The sequence below is a fragment of the Microtus oregoni genome, unplaced genomic scaffold (genome assembly GCF_018167655.1).
Source record: "Microtus oregoni isolate MIOR12 unplaced genomic scaffold, Mior012 000053F_ref0000044, whole genome shotgun sequence".
Lineage (NCBI taxonomy): Eukaryota > Metazoa > Chordata > Mammalia > Rodentia > Cricetidae > Microtus > Microtus oregoni.
The window spans coordinates 14,258,356-14,277,461 of NW_024543829.1; the positions used below are offsets into that span (position 1 = coordinate 14,258,356).

The 19,106-nt window shown below is 50.6% G+C and overlaps 1 protein-coding gene across 1 annotated transcript; it reads left to right on the top strand.

Annotated features, from left to right (window-relative positions):
• The first annotated feature begins 204 nt into the window (after positions 1 to 204).
• Positions 205 to 17,929, top strand: Spi1 (Spi-1 proto-oncogene). Its single transcript, XM_041637722.1, has 5 exons — positions 205 to 408; positions 2,718 to 2,814; positions 15,488 to 15,675; positions 16,542 to 16,707; positions 17,250 to 17,929. The coding sequence occupies exons 1-5, from the start codon at positions 364 to 366 to the stop codon at positions 17,567 to 17,569; spliced, it is 816 nt and encodes a 271-aa protein (XP_041493656.1). The 5' UTR covers positions 205 to 363; the 3' UTR covers positions 17,570 to 17,929.
• The last annotated feature ends 1,177 nt before the right edge of the window (positions 17,930 to 19,106 follow it).

Below are 19,106 nucleotides of genomic sequence, written 5' to 3' on the forward strand. Positions count from 1 at the left end.
CCAGTTTCCTCAGGAGGGGGCCTGGCCCCACAGCCTCCCAGGGCAGCCCTTTGAGCACCACCTGCCCCAGCCGGCCAGAGACTTCCTGTAGCGCAAGAGATTTATGCAAACGGGTTGGGTGGTGATGTCACCCCAAGGGGACTATCTCCCAGTGGCAGGCCCTTCGATAAAATCAGGAACTTGTGCTGGCCCTGCAATGTCAAGGGAGGGGGCTCACCCAGGGCTCCTGTAGCTCAGGGGGCAGGCCTGAGCCCTGCGTCTGACCCACAAGCGTCCAGCCCCCCAACGGGGCACCCGGTCCTGAGGGGATCTGCACTGATCCCCACCGAGGCAGGGGATCTGACCAACTTGGAGCTCAGCTGGATGTTACAGGCGTGCAAAATGGAAGGGTTTCCCCTCGTCCCCCCTGTGAGTACTGGGGCTTCACTACCTGCCCTGCCTTGGGCCCTGGGATGTGTGACCATCTGCCCACTAACCCACCAGCCCACCCGCTGCCCTCCGGCTCCCTATCTGTGGGAAGTTGGTGTTTCCTCCCCGGAGTGGCTGGCCTGAGACCCAGAGAGGGGCCATTGGCTTCCTCAGAGCATGCCCTGGCGGGCTGAGGGTTGCTGGCTGGCCCCGTGGTGGGGCTGTGATCGGTGGGGCCTGAATAGCTATTTATAGGTGGGGCTCAGTAGTAGGCCAAGCTCTAGGACAGCGTACTGGGCTGAAGGCGGTAAGGGAGGCTACTGAGAGGCCATGGACGAAGAGATCTGGACTGGCCTAGCGGCCACTGGGTCCTCAACCCATGACCTATGGGCTCCTGAGACAAAAGCTGGTGGAACTCTGGGTCACCCATGGGTCCCCAACATCCAGTTTGTGGCCTGGCATAGTGGAATGGCTGTTGATTCAAGTGTTTGGGCTTTGGGCCTACTTGGACCTGAAAGTTTAGGGCAGTGGCCAAGGCTGGTTTGAGGTCTTGGGGTCAGGCTGGGCAAGAGTAGAGCATACAGCCGAGACATGGCAGTTAGATTTGCAGCTAGGGCTGAGCTCAGTAAGAAATCGGGTAAAGGATGGGTCTGGCGACCAGAATGGGATCAGATTGGCACTGGAACAGGAGGACCTGGATTGAGCATTTGAGTGGAGTTCGGGTGGAACAAGGACAGGGACCCAAGCAAGTGAGCAGGTCTCACTGTTCCTCCTGTTTTCAGTGACAGTGGCAGCTTTAGGCAGACGGCAGTCCGGGGTCCCTTGGAGAGGACCCTCTGGCTTCTTCCTACCCTTGAGGTATTGGGACGGTGAGAAAGGGCTGAGCAGAGAAAGGCTTGCCCACTTGACTCAGCTTTCCCCTAACAGATCTCTCTTCTACCCCACCCTGCCTTAGAGCCCTAGGCCTGACATCATAGCCAACGTCCTGCAACAGGGGCAGGCCCAGCGTGCTGCCTGGAAACCCAGGGAAAGGGGCAGCTTCTGGCCCTTCACAGGGCTGGTTGGACCTCATGGTCCTGACCCTCATCTTGAGCTCCTTCTCCCACCTGGGATGGAGAAGGTGCTAGGGCAAGCACAGGTGATGGAGGAGGTCTTCCCAGAGAGGGTCAGCTCTGCCTCAAGTAAAGCCACTGTCCCTGACCCTTGACCTCTCCTTCCTGAACGCCGGGCAGATGTGGGCAAGGGGCAACCCCCGAGCTCCTATACCAGTTCCTTAGCCACTCTCTCAAGTCCAGAGGGCATTCCAAGTATCTCTAGAGTGGTGGGCTCCCAAGTAGGACTGGCCCACCAAGCAAGCCTGAGGGCCACAGTAACTATTGTGTAACCCTTGGGCACACTGCGGGGGTGGGGAGAAGCCCGAGGACTGTTGGGAAGGCTTTGGTATGTATGCCCTCTGCCCAAGCAAGTGAGAGAGGGTGGGGAAAGGAGATGGAGGAGGCAGAGGGAGAAGAGAGGGAAGGAAAGATAGAGGAGGGAGGGAAGAAAGACAGGAAGGGGAGGACAGGAAGGAGGGAAGAGAGGGGGAGAAAGTAGCAGGCACAGGGAGTCTTCCATCAAAATTACTGAGGGAGAAGGGATAGTCAAGGCCCTCTGTCCCTTGGCTCCCCAAACCTGCCTGGGTGACCTTTGTACAAATAAATCATCAGCATGACAGTCATCCCGACCATCTTGTGCCTCCTAGGGCTGGACTGAGGAGGCTAACAGGGAGGGGGGAGTGGGCTGGGCAGATTGCAGCAGAGGGACGCTGTGTGGGAGAGTGGCAGGTGGAGACAGTCTGTGAGCAAAATCATGGCTGGAATGTGACGTGAGCGTGTGTCGGTCTGTACTGGAACGTAATGTGAGCATGTGTGTTGGTCTGTACGGATGTCTGCAGGGCTGACTGCACACTGGTGTGTGACTGGTCCTGAGAACAGACATAAAGACCTGTGTGAGAGTCTGGGTATAAGTGTGTCCAAGGGAGTACTTGTACATTTGGGGGCTATGGAGAATAAGCAGAAGAGAGGACGGGGCTGCACCCTCTTCTCAACCCTGGTCCTCCTGACCTCTCACTTCTCTGCCCCATCACTGCCCTACCGTCCTTTCCTGAACCTCCCTCTATTGCCTCACCCCTGCATCCCTGGGCACTCTGGATTCTGAGTCAAGGCTGGGCTGCTCCACGTGCCGCAGGGAAGGTTGCCGGCCTCACGCTTAGCTGAAAATCTTGCTGGAGTCTCAACAGTTCAGGCTCTGATACCTTCCTCTCTCTACAGCCATCGGATGAACTGGTTACTTACGATTCTGAACTATACTCACGCCAAACACAAGACTACTATGCCTTTATTGGCAGCGATGGAGACAGCCATAGCGGTGAGTACATGGTCCACCTGACCTTATCACAGCCTGGACGGGGCCTGGGCGCTCAGCATGCCCTGGGGCTGGAGAGAGACAAAGACCCCTGAGGCTCCTTGAGAATAAGATGAAGGTGCTACCTCATCCCTGTCTTCCACAACTTCTGCCCCAATCCTTATCTTTGAGCATCTTTCCTGTGTCAAGGGCAAATTTAGTTTCTCATCTACCTTGTCTGCTCCTAGGGGCTTTTTAAAAAATAGATTATTTTCATACAATATATTCTAATTGTGGTTTTCCCTTCCTTAACCCTCCCCCCTCCCCATCATTCAGATCTGTACCTTCTCTCTCTCTCTCTCTCTCTCTCTCTCTCTCATTAGAAAACAAATAGGCATTCAAAAAATAAAATAAAGCCTAGCAGTGGTGGCACTTGGGAGGCAGAGGCAGGCAGATCTCTGTGAGTTTGAGGCCAGTCTAGTCTACAAGAGCTAGTTCCAGGACAGGCTCCAAAGCTACAGAGAAATCCTGTCTCGAAAAACCAAAAACCAAAACCAAAACCAAAACCTAAAACAGAAAAAGAAAAACCGAACCAAACCCAAAACAAACAAACAAACAAAAAAACAGAGACAAACACAGAAGTCCCATAAAAACACGAAACTAGAAGACTATAAGGTTTAAAAAAAAAAGTGTTCAGACAAAGCACGGGGAGACAAAACCCTGCGAAGACACCACTGAGTTTGTTTTGGGTTGGCCATCTCCTGCTGGGCAGGGGGCCTGCCCTTAGTGTGGCTTATATACCTAGTGAGGCTCCACTTTGTGAGCTGTAAATAAGTGGAGATAACTTCTGCGTTAGGGGTGGGGTCTCAAGTCCACTTCCCCTCAAGCACTGGGACCCCATCTGTAGGCTTGGGGACTTTTTAATAAGTGAGCTAGGTAGGGAGTGTGGGTGAGCCGACTAGGCCAGTGGATGCTGGTCAGGCAGTCGGCCCGAGCCCACGCCTGCTTCTTTCTCCTGACCACTCATTCCACCGCTTCCTCTCTTCTCTGTCACACGCTCACATCACATTCCAGCCATCGTTTCGCTCACACAGACTGTCTCCACCTGCCACTCTCCCACACAGCGTCCCTCTGCTGCAGTCTGCCCAGCCCACTCCCCCTCCCTGTCAGCCTCCTCAGTCCAGCCCTAGGAGGCACAGGATGGTCGGGATGACTGTCATGCACAAAGGTCACCCAGGCAGGTTTGGGGAGCCAAGGGACAGAGGGCCTTTTTTTTTTCTTTTTTTTAAGACAGGGTGTCTTCGTAGCTTTAGAGCCTGTCCTGGAACTAGCTCTTGTAGCCCAGGCTGTTCTTGAACTCACAGAGATCTGCCTGCCTCTGTCTCCAGAGTTTGGGATTAAAGGCGTGCGCCACCACCACCCTATTTATTTATTATGTAACAATGTTATGTCTGCATGTGTCCCTGCAGGCCAGAAGTTGGCACCAGATCTTATTACAGGTGGTTGTGAGCCACCATGTGGTTGCTGGGAATTGAACTCAGGACTCTGGAAGAGCAGCCAGTGCTCTTAACCTCTGAGCCATCTCTCCAGCCCCACAGAGGGCCTTGATTATCCAAAAATCCCTTCAGTGAGCCCCCCAGCCTTCCTGTGTAGCCTGTGGCCCTTCCCAGTGCCACTACTGAGGTTTGGGGCTCAGTAATTCTGTTCGTAAGAGGCTTAGCAACATTTTTTATCTCTTCTGCTAGATGCCAGATCATAAGAACCATCTCTCCAGACCCCCACTAAGCCAAGGGAGAGCCTCTAACCATCCCTTGTAGAGTAGACACCAAGGCCCCAGAGTCTGTTGGAGGTGTGGAGGAGGCCTGGCCCCAACTGTCCACCCAAACCCAGCCTTGCTCTGCAGCAAGCTATGGGGAAAGAGGTCTGACTCCTAGGGCCTGGACCCTGGACAAGGAGACCCCAGGTTACCAGAGATGAATCTTGAGTTTTAAGAAGTATAGTCACGTTGTTCCAGATTGGACTGGGGGTTTCTCCAGAGGCCTTCACCTGGGGACTCAAGGTCAGAGAAATGCTGAGGGCCACAGCTGGAGGAGGCCACTTCTGACAGCCACACCCAAGGCTGTCACACAGGGCATTTTCATTTGGACGCTAAACCACGAGAACACCTTCTTCTGGCGTCCAGCAAAAAATCTTCCTGGAAGTGTTCCCTAGGGGAGGTTTATCAACTTCAAGTCACAAGCTTCTTTCAGACCCCAGTTCTAGAAAGGCTTTCAAATGCCCTCTTTTGTTCTTAAATGTATTCAAAGTGTATAAGAACTACGCACTCTGGGGTGAAATCCAGATAACTCAGGCTCTTTCTTGTTCTACCTTATCCCTAGTTGTTCCCCTCACCCAGATAAGAAGAGCCAGGTCTGAGTAACACACCCACCCTCCAGCACTCAGCAAGGTCCCTCTGGGCTTGAGGAGGGCGCCCCCTGGAGGTCCTGGACTGGCAAGCACAGCAGGGCTCTGAGCCCCTTTCTCAGGGCAGCTTAGGTCACTAGCTTTGGAGGCATTTCCTTCAAGTCTTTGACCACTTAGGTTTTGCTGCCCAAATATCTAGAAAGCAAATGGGTCTGGGGCTGGGACGATGGAGTGCGCTTCACAGGAAGCCTGGGTTTTTCTGACTCAGCGTCCCGATGAGTTCTTTGTATCTGGGGCAGGACATTAGGAATGACTCTTGGTTGTCATCATGGACTTCTACCTAAGGCACGAGCCCAGAACTCCTTCAGAGTCTCCCCTAGTGTCTCTGGGCGTCCCTGTCCATCCCCACCTGTGCCATCGGTGCCCTCTGAGCACCGGTGCCGTCCCTAATATTTACTGGAAATTACTATTAGAAGGCTAAAGAAAAGTCTTCTGCCCTTCACATCCTTCCGCTGCCTTCTGTGCCCACACTTAATAAAGTGATGTCAGTGGGAAGACGCAGGTGGGCTTCAGTCCCAGCTCCACCGACTCACCGGCTGTGCTGCTGCAGGACAGCAATAGAACCTCTGAGTGCCTCCTCCTTGTCTGCAAGACTGAAATAAAGGAAACACCTTGGAACTGGAATAGGCCCACGAGGTGGCATGTGTCCTCTGTGAGGTTGTGTGCACCATGCTGAGAACAGGACTGGGGGAGGCTCCGTAGATGTTAGCATGGCTGTACCCCAAGCAAGCAGCTAGGCCCTCAGTGGTTCTCACCTTCCTAATGCTGTGACCTTTATACAGTTCCTCATGTTGGGGTGACCCCCTTGACCATGAAATGATTTTGTTGCTACTTCACAACTGTAATTTTAATACTGTCATGAATTGTAATGAAAGTACCTTACATACATGATATCTGATATTTGCCCCCTGAAGGGGTCACAACCCACAGGTTGAGAACTACTAAGCTGGGGGACTGGGAACAGGACAGAGGTCTCTGTGACAGGTCAACTAGATCATTGTTTACTGGCCTGGATGACAGCCATCCACCCATCTGCTCTTTCTCTCATCCACCCACCCTACCCCATCATTTTTCCAGATACTTCCTTCTCTGTTTACATGTCTCCTTCTCCACTCATCAGTGTGCAGAAGCCATGCTTACATAAAAGGTCAGAGAAGCCTTGGAGAGGGTGACAGCTGCGCTGAAATCTGAGTGAAGACCAGGGACCATGCACGGGAGGTGGATGGGGACAGAGAATGACAAGTTCAAGAGCAAGAAGCCTTCAGCAGAGGACAAAGTGAATTCCAATTGGCCACTGAGGGGCATATCAGACAGGGTTTGAAGGCCATGGAGGAGTACAAGTTGTATCCTGGTCTTCACACTTGCTAAGTCAGCCCCGCACCGGGAATTCTCAACAGGGAATTACATGATCTGAATAACCGTATGTGTGGTGTGAATATAAATACACTTTTATTTTTATATTTACTTTGTGTGCACATGTGTGTATTTGTAGGTCAGAGAACAACTTGTTGGAGCCATCATGCCAGCTTTAAATACATCTTAAATATTTAATTTTTAACCATTAACATGACAAGACCTCAGGGGCTGCAGAGACGGTCCAGCAGCTATGAGCACTGGCTGCTCCCACATGGAGGCTCACACCTGTTAGTAACTCATGGGCACCACATATGTACATGGCATATTGGCATGCACTCATGCACATAAAATAAATATAGCTAAATCTTAAAACAACAAGTTCTCAACACCACGGTGTAGGAAATACAGCGGAGCGAGCAAAGCCTTCTCTCTCCCATCTCCCCATGCTGATGGCCCTGTCTATTTTGCAGAAACTTTGTGGTGTATCTGTCTTCCTGTGAGTCTGACACCACCAGTATGTCTAGTCAGCTTGCTTGGAGAATGCCTATCCCTCCTTCAGAGGACAGGGATTTCAGGTGGCTGTCACTTCCACTAGGATTTATGTGGGTACTAAGAGTTGAATCAGCGTGCCCATAGTTGGGCGCCCACGGCTTTATCCACTGAGCCATCTCCCAGCTGACACTGAATTTTGCTGAGAGCCTTAGCTGTTGAGCAGAGATGGATCAGCTTGGTCTTCCAGTTTGAGGCGTGTAACACGCGCAGCAGGCTCTGAAGAGGAACTTTCTCGTTTGTTTGCTTTAGAGAAACATTTGGCCACAGCCATTCACATTGCATGCTCACATTTCTGTAGGCTTCCCACATTTGAACAGAAGTGCCCATTGTCATGATCACGTGACTATGACATGTGGCTGAGACACAGCCATCCTCTGATTGCTGGCTTTACCTTTGCCCCATGCTCCTCAGGATACTGTTGTGAGCCCAGGTGGCTATGTCTGTGGCTAAGCCTTTCCATAATCACACTCACTTTTCAAGACTATTGTAAGGACAGAGTGAGCCACCATATGCAGGTGTACGGCACAGCTCCAGAGAGGCCATGAGGGAGGTGAGGGGTGGCTGAGCGGTGGGTCGTCTCTCTCCCTGTCTGTTCTATGCTCTCACCCGGTAAGCAGAAGTTTGGCTATATCAAACTTCAGGGTGAAAAAAAAAATCTTTTTTTCTGTTAGAAATTTGAAAACACTTCTCTTCCAATTATTACAGTTTTCTTATGGTGTCTTGTGTTCCATGGGGTCCTCTTTTTCATGCTCTAGATTTGTTGTTTTTGTTTTTCAAGACAGGATTTCTTTCTTTCTTTTTTAAAGATTTATTCATTATGTATACAACATTCTGCCTCCATGTATGCCTGCACACCAGAAGACGGCACCTGATCTCAGTATAGATGGCTGTGAGCCACCATGTGGTTGCTGGGAATTGAACTCAGGACCTCTGGAAGAGCAGCCAGTGCTCTTAACCTCTGAGCCATCTCTTCAGTCCTCAAGACAGGGTTTTTCTGTATATCTCTGGCTGTCCTGGTACTTGCTCTGTAGACCAGGCTGGTTTTGAACTCAGAGATCCACCTGCCTCTGCCTCCTGAGTGCTGGGATTAATGATGTGTGTTACCACGCCCAGCTATAATCTAGATTTTTATTTTATTTTATTTTTCTACAGTTTTGTCTCTCTGAAAGTCCTTTTTCTTTTCTCCCCTTCTCCCCTTACCTCCCTCCATCCCTTCCTCTACCTCTTCTTTCTCTCTTCCTTGGATCTCACCATATCCTCAGGCTAACCTCACACCAGTCACCCAAGTCCCCTGTTACAGCTCCCAGGAGGTAGAAGGGGAGGCGTGCACCACCACATTCAACAATTTAAAATGGTCCCACTGACTTCTGGGTAGGCAGCAGATGGAAGAGAGAAAAGGATGGGATCTGGGCGAAGGGCACTTAGAAAAACATCTTCCTGATGCAAGACACAGTGGAGGTGTGGGCAACAGTAGTGGTGATAGAGACAAAAGGAATAGACATTAGGCTAGGGAGATGGCTCGGGAGGCAAGACTGTTTGCTATGCAAGCATAAGGACCTGGGCTGTAATCCCCAGTCCCACATAAAATGACTGTAACTCTAGCAGTGGGGTCAGAGCCTGAGAGCTTCCTGGCCAACCAGCCTAGTCAAAACGGGTGAATGGGAGTCAGTGAGAGATTCTCCTTCTCTTTCTTTTTCACTCCTTCTCCTCCTTCTTCTTCTTCTACTAAGGTAGAGTTTCACTATGTAACCTTGGTTGGCCTTGAACTCATTGTGTAGACCAGGCTGGTCTTGCACTCACAGAGATCTGCCTGCTTCCTCTTAAGTGTTTAGAATTAAAAGTGTGCAACACCACATCCAGGGAGAGACTTTGCTTCAAAGAAAAAAAAGGTGTAGAGTGATAGAAAAAGACCCTTGAAGACCTCCTTCAGTTTCTGCACGTTCACACTCATCTGCATTCAACACACACACACACACTGAAACAAACAAACAAAAGGGTTAGACATATTCAGGAGAGATTTTGCAGGTATGACAAGTATACAGATAATATGAAATTATATTTATGTATCTATTAACCATCGATCTACCTATATATCTATCTACCTATCTAGCTAGCTATCTACCTGCCTACATATCTATCTATCTATCTATCTATCTATCTATCTATCTATCTATCTTCTACTTACCTACCTAGCACATGTGTGTGAACATGCATGTGTCACAACATGTAGGTCAGAATCAGTTCTCTTCTTTCATCATGTGGGTCCTGGGTGTCAAACTCAGGTAGTCAGCTTACTGGCAAGTGCCATTGTCAAGTCACCATCTGAGTCATTCAAGGGTATAAATGGGTGCTAATAAAACACACTCACAAAGGCTGGGCTGCTGGGCACAGTGGTTCATGCCTATAGTTCCAGCACTCAAAAGACCAAAGACAGAGGACCAATATCTACTTAAGTCCTGCCTCAAACAAAACAAAACAAAAAATATTCACATCGTTCTGTATCTACCACCATTATCTTCTGAACGCATTTTGCCAAACGGAAGCCCTGTGCCCGTTAAACACCTCCCCATCCTCAATGTGTCAGCCTGCCTTCCTTCCTTTTCTTTTTGTTTTCGTTTGGATTTTCAAGATGGAGTTTTCTGTGTAGCTCTGGCTGTCCTAGAACTCACTCTGTAATTCAGAGATCTGCTTGCCTCTGCCTCCCTGGTGCTGGGATTAAAGGTCTGCGCCACCACTGCCCTATTTTCTATCTCTATGAATTTTATGACTTTAGTGACTCTAAGTGGAATCACCCCGCAACTTTCCTTTTATAATGAACTTATGATTGTCCGAATGTCCTCAAGATTCACCCATGTTGTAGCACATACCAGAATTTCTCTTTTTAAAGGTTGAATAATATCCCGCTGTATGAGTGCAGTACATTTTGGAAGTCAGCTGTGCCCACCACCAGACCACTACATTTTGCTTAATGGCTCATCTGCCGACGAGGCTTCTCTTGTTTCTACTTTCTGGCTATGAGGAATAACACTGCTATGACCATATGTTTAGACCATGATTAGGACTCTGACATATTCATCTGGATGCACACTCACAAATGGACTTGATGAGTTACTGCGTCCTATGATAGTTCTTTCTTTAGTGTGTGTATGTTTTATTGTTGTAGCCCTGCTGACTTGGAGCTCACCAGTAGACCTGGCTGGGCTCAGGCTCATAGAGATCCCCCTTCCTCTGCACTGTCACCCCAGGCTGTTTTATTAATTTTTAGTTGTGTGTAGCAGGCGTGTGTGTATGTGTCTGAATGTGAGTATATGCGCATGAGTGTGTGTCCCTGGAGGTGTCAAAGGCATCGAATCCCCTGGAGCTGCAGTTACCGGCTTGGGTCCTCTGGAAGAGCAGCGAGCACTCCTAACCGCTGAGCCATCTCCTGAGCGCCTTTTCTCTGAGGAACTGCCCTGTTATCAAAATGGCGGCAGCTGCTTTATGGTCCCGGCTACAATGCACAAGTAGCAGTGTTTTTAGTAGCACTTGTCATTTCCTGTTGTTGCTGTTGGCGGGGCCGGAGTTTATTCACACAGCCCTCCAACCAACCACTCCCCTTCTATGCGACCATCCTTCCCTCTCCCCCAAACCTTCCACTCACCTCCCATTCATTTTTCCATCTAATAAACACATCAAGGCTGATGCTGTGGGGTGATAGGATGCAGGAGCTGACAGATTAATCTTTGTATCAGGGGAATAATTAAAACACCAATAACAGCCGGGCGGTGGTGGCGCACGCCTTTAATCCCAGCACTCAGGAGGCAGAGGCAGGCGGATCTCTGTGAGTTCGAGACCAGCCTGGTCTACAGAGCTAGTTCCAGGACAGGCTCCAAAGCCACAGAGAAACCCTGTCTCGAAAAACCAAAATAAATAAATAAATAAACAAACAAAACACCAATAACCAGGATACATAGTAGCGAGAAACAGGCTCTTGAGCTTTCTGCTCTCTAGGCCTCCAAATCTACAGGCTGGCAGTGATAGTAATTTCCTAAAAAGCATTTTTTTGGGGGGGGGCTGCTTTTTTGATTTCTCATCTGCGATTTTTGTTGTTTTGCGTGTTTTGAACCATGGTTTCATATAGCTTAGACCAGCCTTGAACTTCCTATAGAGCTCAGACAGGCTTTGGTGGTCTCTTTCATAAAGATTTGTTTTTATTTTTTGTAATTCTGTGGAGATGCGTGTGTGTGCAGGTGTCCTTAGAGGCCAGGAGTGTTAGTTCCCTTGGAGCTCAAGTTATAGGTTGTTTTGAGCTGCCTGACATGGGTGCCGGGATCTGAACTCAGGACCCTTGAAAGAGAGTGGGCGCTCTTAACCTATGAGCGATCTCTCCAGTCCCTGATCTTCTGTTCTGAGAGTACCTTGGCTCTTCTGAGGACAGCCCTGGCTTCAAGCTGGGATCTCTGTTCTGAGGGAGAATAAGTTCAGCTGAGTGACTCTTTTTTTCTTTATTTTCTTTTTCTTTTTGGCTTTGCTAGACAGGGTTTCTCTGTGTAACAGCTCTGGCTATCCTGGAACTTGCTTTTTTTTTTTTTTTTTGAGACAGGGTTTCTCCGTAGCTTTTTGGTTCCTGTCCTGGAACTAGCTCTTGTAGACCAGGCTGGCCTCGAACTCACAGAGATCCGCCTGCCTCTGCCTCCCGAGTGCTGGGATTAAAGGCGTGCGTCACCACCGCCCGGCTTGGAACTTGCTTTGTAGACCAGGCTGCCCTCAAACTCATAGAGATCCACCTGTCTTTGCCTCCTGAGTGCTGGGATTAAAGGCGTGTGCCACCACTGCTCGGCTTTACCGTAGGTAAAAGCTAACTTAAAGCTAACACTATTACATCAATAACCTGGGGACCACAGAGCTGGCACAATAGAGCAAGAATTCAACCTCTGGAAATACGCAAAGGTGGGTTTGGGTCTTGACACTGCACTACCAGTGGCTTCTGAGACAAAGGACTTAAACTTTTGAGTCACAGCTTCCTTAAGTGTCAAAAGAAAGGACCTACTTTAGCCTCTGCCGCCTAAGAGTACAGGTTAAAGAGATCAGATGTGTTACAGTCTTAGCATGATGCCTGGGACACTGGAAGTTAGCATCAGCAATCCCTTCAAGCACTGAGAGCTTCGGCATGGCGGAGCAGTCACCAGATATGCAAAGGACTTGATGGCAGTCTCTGAAGAACTGAGGGTTTGCTAACAAGGTCTTTGGCAGCCTCCAGACAGAAGGCAAAGGACAAAACAAAGCTGAGTACCGCTCTCACGGAGAGCTGTCCACGGCAGGTGTGGGGCACAGGCTACAGACACAGGAGGATCAAGGCTTCAAGGTCATTCTCTGCTATATGGCAACTCTGAGGCTAGCCTGTGCTAAGTGAGACTCTGTTTCTAGAGCCAAGTAGGATGATTCAAATCTGAAATAAAGCAAGAGGCTCACCATAAATTAAAGGCTATCCTTTAAATTGGTAAGTTCTGGGCTAGCCTGGGCTATAAAAAGAGACACAAGAAATGAGGTTCAGAAGGCCAGAAACCTTTGTTCTCTGAATGATTGCTTGAACATTTTCTCTGGGACCTCATATTTGGAATGAGTTTGCCTACCAGACAGTTGGTTACATAATTGGTTGGGCACCCAAATCAAGGGGAAAGGTGAGGTTTTGAAGCGCTGTAGCTCAGGGAGTCCCGGCCGTCGCCTTGAGAGCACAGGGAATGGCTCCCATTCTTCCTGCAGTTCCTCACACTCCTGTTATCCACAGAAGCTTCAGTTTTAAAGAGCACAGTGAGCTAGCAGGGGTGTGGTGTGGCTGCAAAGAGAGGTCAGAAGCCTTCCAGCCCACACCTAGAGCAAACACTCAGGGCTCCATCCTTGGAGCCGGGATGGGCTGGAGCCGGGCAGGGAAAGGTCGGTGGCAATGGCCAGGAAGGTGTTGAGGGTGATCCATCCCAGAGGAAGTCAGGTCTGCAACCCCAGTCCCAGAGCCCTACTCTGTCCTTTTGGGTTTGGTGACCTTTGTTTTCTGTCCACATGGCAGGCAGTGCTCACCATGTGCTATAACCCTAGCCTTTTCATTTTTGTTTTGAGATAAGATCTTGCTTTTTGTCCAAGATGGCCTCAAACTTTTATTTTTATTTATTTATAGTTTATAATCATTTGTCACACCATTTATTTTTTTTAAACATTTTATTTATTTATTATGTATACAATATTCTGTCTATGTGTATGTCTGCAGGCCAGAAGAGGGCACCAGACCTCATTACGGATGGTTGTGAGCCACCATGTGGTTGCTGGGAATTGAACTCAGAACCTTTGGAAGAGCAGGCAATGCTCTTAACCACTGAGCCATCTCTCCAGCCTGGACTCAAACTTTTAAAAAATATTTTGTCATTTTTTTATTTATGTTTCTATGCTCTGTCTCTGGTGTGTGTGTGTGTGTGTGTGTGTGTGTGTGTGTGGTGTGCGTGTGTAGGAAGTCATGCTTTAGGAATCCAGAAGAGGGTGTTGAGGAGCTTGTGAGTTGTCATGTGGGCCCTGGGAGCTCGACTCCCCAGTCTCTGAAAGAGTAGCAGCAAGTGCTCGTAACCACGGAGCTATTTCTCCAAACTCAGGCCTCAGGCATCACCTGGAACTCAACGTTCAGATGAAAGTGGTCTTGAACTCACAGAGGTCAGTCTGCCTTTGCCTCGGGAGTACAGGGATCAAAGGCGTGCACCACTCCGCCCAGCTTGCCTTTGGTCTTCTTTCCTCTACTTTCTGATAATTGAGGTTACGGATGTGCTTACAGGGGCTCTGTAGAGCAGAGCGTGGCAAGAGTGAAGGCTCCTCCTTTGTGCCAGGTTTTATTCTAAGCACTGCACGGGCATCAGATAACTCATTTAGTCATAACTCACAGTATATGGATAAGATGGCTATAAATTATTAGCCCCATTCAGATGAGGAAACCGAGGCCCACCCATGCAGCAGGGTTTGGATGCTGTCCCGAGGCATGTGTTTTTACTTCTCTGTGTCACGGTCTCCTAGAGGTGGTTCCCTGCTGCCTAACTCAAAAGATTCACACAGGAACAAGGTCTTAGTAATGACCTCTTAAGTGGGAAATGACCTCTTAAGAGGTTCAGTGAAAAAAAAAATCTAGGGTCACTACTGGCCTGGATGAGAAAAAGCCAGGTTTGTAATCCTGAACCCCAAAGAGTAAGTCTGAATGGTCACAGTTCAGACTCAGCTTGGGTGACACCCTGTCTCAAAAACAAAACAAAACAAAAACAAACACAAACAAAACCAAGAAGGGTGGGTGAAATGGCTCAGCAGGGAAAGGCATCACTGCTCCCAACTTGAGTTTGATTCTTGGGACCCCTGTGGTGGAAGGAGGAGCCGACGCCTGAAAGCTGACCTCTGACCTCCACACAGGCACCGTTTTTGCCCCCCAAATAAATGATGCAGTTACCAAAAGAGTCCCGTGATACCTGGGACACAGCTGGAAAGCATGTCACTGTGTGAATAGGGATGTACTGGTGTTGGTGGACTCACCCTGGCCCAGCACCTTCCACCTCCTTCTTTAGGTCACAGGAGGAAATCCCTCTCCTCACACCATATTCTCATTTTCTTCTTTCTTCTTCTTAAATTTATTTTTACATATGTATGTGTCCGTGTGCCAGCATGTATGTGGAAGTCTGAGGACAGCTTACAGGAGCTGACTAGTCCACGCTGCTACAGGCACCAGACACCCACACGGGCTGTCTGGGAAAATCTGTTCCTTCAGTCTCCCAGGAACCTTTCTGTGACTTTACAGAAGCAGCGCCCATAGGTTTGGGCAAACTCTAGCCGTGAGCAATGTCAGCCCTGTGACTCTGCAGTCATACTCAGATCATGTGACAAGGACCAATGCTTGTGACTTTAGGTAGTCAGGAGTCTGGAAGGTCACAGAGGCAGAGAAGGTCTAGAAGCCCTTGTGAATGTGAGCTCGTTTGTATTCTCCCAATAACAATGCCATCTATTTTATAGGAGGCTCACACAACCAATACACAGCAAAGCCAGGATTCAGACTCAGGCTCAGAATAAGCCTGTGCGTCCCTGGGTCCAGTCCCAGGACAAAATGGCTGCTGAGAACACCATCAGGCATGACTGGACCCAGGACCAGGCTCCACCGCTGTTGAGGACTTTAATCTTGGCATGTTCTAGGAAACCGCTCTAAGCCTGAGTCCTTGCTATAAAGTACGGTGTAGTGCATGAAATCATAGGAGCTGATTAATGTAAATGATTTTTGTTACCGTGTCCTGCCATGGCACCCTGGCTCACCCCTCCTCCCTGGCTGTCCCCACAGATCATTACTGGGATTTCCCCACACACCATGTACACAGCGAGTTCGAGAGCTTCCCTGAGAATCACTTCACGGAGCTGCAGAGCGTGCAGGCCCCACAGCTGCAGCAGCTCTACCGTCACATGGAGCTGGAGCAGATGCACGTCCTCGATACCCCCATGGCACCACCCCACGCCAGCCTCAGCCACCAGGTGCGTGCTGCTGGCTGTCCTCTGTCCCCTGGACCTCCAAGCCTGTGGTGAGGCATGGAAGCATAGCAGGAAGCGGACACAGGCTCTTACTCAACGCGGCTTCCTGCTCCCCAGAACCAACGGCAGCTGGTACCCCAACGGCTCTGCTGACCTCCTGATTGACCTTATGAGCCCGCACCTTTATCTCACAGAGGATGGCCTCCCTAGTCCTCAGTCATCCTTTCCCACCCATCCCTGTTTGTGGGCCCTTAGGGTCCATGTAGCCAGTGTCTGAGTCACTGAGCCACTGGATCAGCCTCCGCTGATCCCATGGCTTCTCACTGATCTCTGTGACTGACCCTTCTCTGCTCCAGGGACCCTAACCCCAACCAGTGGCCTCTGCCACCCCTCACTGACCTCCCCTGTCCTCTCATTAGCTCATCACCCCCTTATTAAGTCCCCTTCACTTTTTTTCTTCTTTGAGACAGGGTTTCTCTGTGTAACAGCCCTGGCTGTCCTTCGAACTCACAGAGATCCACCTGCCTCTGCCTCCTGAGTTCTTGGATTAAAGGCGTGGGGCTCCACTGCCCAGCCCCATTCACTTTCTTATAACCAAGCCACTGCTCCCTGCACCCCCTCCATTCCTAGTCCACTGCCAAGCCAGATGGCCCCTTGCCATACCAGAGGTCGCAATGGGAAGGGTGGTAGGCTCAGTAACTAGCAAACCATTGCACCAGGGCCACATCCCTGACCACTAGTGTTCCCTTCTCAGTCTTCCTGGCCCTGCTGACCACTCCCCAGCATTCCCACTCCCACTCAGCCGACCCCTGTTGCAGCCCTGGGCTACCCCTTACTGACTTCCGTCCTTTCCTCCCTTTCCTTTGCAGGTTTCCTACGTACCCCGGATGTGCTTCCCTTACCAGTCCTTGTCCCCAGCCCGCCAGCAGAGCTCAGATGAGGAGGAGGGTGAGAGGCAGAGCCCCCCATTGGAGGTGTCCGATGGGGAGGCTGATGGCTTGGAACCTGGGCCAGGTCTTCTGCATGGGGAGACAGGTAGGATCTGTCCCCTGATCCAGCCAATCCTAGCTGCATTTACAACCCTTGCAAATCCTAGCCAAGGCCAACTGGCCTGGTAGGCGTGTCTCAGAGCTGTGTGTGTGTGTGTGTGTGTGTGTGTGTGTGTGTGTGTGTGAATGGGAGAGTGACTATATGTGTGTGAAGGCCTGATGTGTCCAGGCCTGTGAGTGTGGGGCTTGTGAGCATGTGATTGTGACGGTCTGAGTGTGTGACTACTTGTGCATATGTGAGGGCCTATGATTGTGTGAAGGCCTGGGGGGGGGGTATGAGCGTGTGATGGACTGTGTATGAGTGTTTGTGAATGTGAGTCCCTGTATGTGAATGTGAGGGTGTGAGGATAGGCATGTGGATGTGTGAGAGTAGATATAGATACATGGATGGATACCCGCGACGTGTAGGTACGACATGTAGGGTACGTGTGTGTTTGCATGTACCACAGTCAGGAGCAACTGCTGGGAGGGTTCCTGGAAAGTCCTTGAGTCCCGTCCGCACCCCGCCTGAGTGCTCCTCTCCCACAGGCAGCAAGAAGAAGATTCGCCTGTACCAGTTCCTGCTCGACCTGCTGCGCAGCGGCGACATGAAGGACAGCATCTGGTGGGTGGACAAGGACAAGGGCACCTTCCAGTTCTCATCCAAGCACAAGGAGGCGCTGGCGCACCGCTGGGGCATCCAGAAGGGCAACCGCAAGAAGATGACCTACCAGAAGATGGCGCGCGCGCTGCGCAACTACGGCAAGACCGGCGAAGTGAAGAAAGTCAAGAAGAAGCTCACCTACCAATTCAGCGGCGAGGTGCTGGGCCGCGGAGGCCTGGCCGAGCGGCGCCTCCCGCCGCACTGATCGCCCGCAGAGCCCGCCAGGCCCCCGGCCCCCGCCGGCCACAGCATTAACCCCTCGCCGGGCCCGGACACAGGGAGGACATTCCCAGGGCCGAGGCAGGACTAGGGGCCCGGCCTCGCCCTCCCACGCCCGGCCTGGCCCGTCCCGCCCCGCTTCGCCTCCCACCGGGACTCTAGCCCGGCCCAATGGCCGCCTGGGCCTCGGACCCCACCCGAGGGTCAGCTTAATGGCCACGGTGCTTCCTTGGGAGTCTGGCGTCGGTACTTCTTTGTATATTGAATGCTCTTTTTAAGGCTCTTCCTCTCCCCACCTCCCCCACCCATTAGCCTACCAAAGACAAGTAAAATTATTCTCAGCTATTCTCCCAGCGCAGAGTCTCAAGCGTTTGTGTGTGCCGGGTGCTGAGTGCGCTCCCCGTGCACAGATGTCTTTCTTCTTGTTTGTCCAGAGGACTTGTGTCCAAAGCTGGACCCTGGAGACATAGTGACCATGGACGCACACAGGGACAAGTCCTGGGCTGTTAATCAGGGGCAGGGATCATATTGAAAGACCCCCTGCGCCAAGGAGGCTTAAGTCTTAGTGACCTGAGTGAGACGTGTCCGAAAGTGCCAGTGCTGGTGACTATGGCGCTAGCACAGCTGTTCCAGCTGTTGAGCATCTGTCAGCTCTGAGGTGGCTCCGGAGACTAACATCTCAGATAGGCATAGCGGTGTATTCCTGGAATAGCAGCACTTAGCAGGTTGATGCAGGAGGATTGTCATGAGACCAACCTAGATTACTAGTAATAGCTTACACACACACACACACACACACACACACACACACACACGACTTAAGAGTAGATGGTGTGACTTTAAAGTAACTAACATTGGGTGAAAATCATGACTGGGAAGTTTCTGTTATATGGAAAACTCTTCTGTATGGCCTCTCTCCCTTTCGATGGTAAACAATCTATTCTACCAATGTTCCTTGATGGGGGTCCCCATGACTTACTTTTCTGTAACACCCGATGAACCTGAAGTGATTGAGGGTCCAGCTGCAGGACAAGAACAGTGGGGATGGGTGGAAGATGGGGATGGGATTCAGAATATTCTGGCATTAATCTTTAGTTAGTCCTTGTGACTTTAGTAAGCGCTAGCTCTGCTTCTGTCTTCTACTTTGGAGTACTTTTAGAGATTCTCTTCCCTGCCCTCACCTGTAGGTTCATCTAGCACTTCCCTTAAGGTGATAGTAACTCCCAGCATTGGCTCCTCCCTGCCTGAGCCTAGACTAAGCCCACCCAGCATTCCAAGGTCCAAGGCCCCTGCCCCTTGTGGTGCAGCAATGTCCATCAGGGCTCTGCTAATCAAAAGAACAGTAGCACCAAGCCCTGGATGCTCTAGCCACGGGCGTCACAGGCAAGAGCACCTCTACAGTGTAGTTTTCTGCTGGATGGATACACAGACAAGGGCGAGGACCTCCTGAGGTCCACAGAGGGTTGGAGGGGCAGAAGCCATCCGACCATGCTGGGGAGGGGGAGGGGAGCCAGAGGACCAAG

Coding starts and splice junctions, on each gene's coding strand:
- Spi1 (XM_041637722.1), top strand. CDS start 364: ATGTTACAGGCGTGCAAAATGGAAGGGTTTCCCCTCGTCCCCCCT. Junction 409..2,717: donor GGTTTCCCCTCGTCCCCCCT/GTGAGTACTGGG, acceptor CTCTCTCTACAG/CCATCGGATGAACTGGTTAC. Junction 15,676..16,541: donor ACGCCAGCCTCAGCCACCAG/GTGCGTGCTGCT, acceptor TTTCCTTTGCAG/GTTTCCTACGTACCCCGGAT.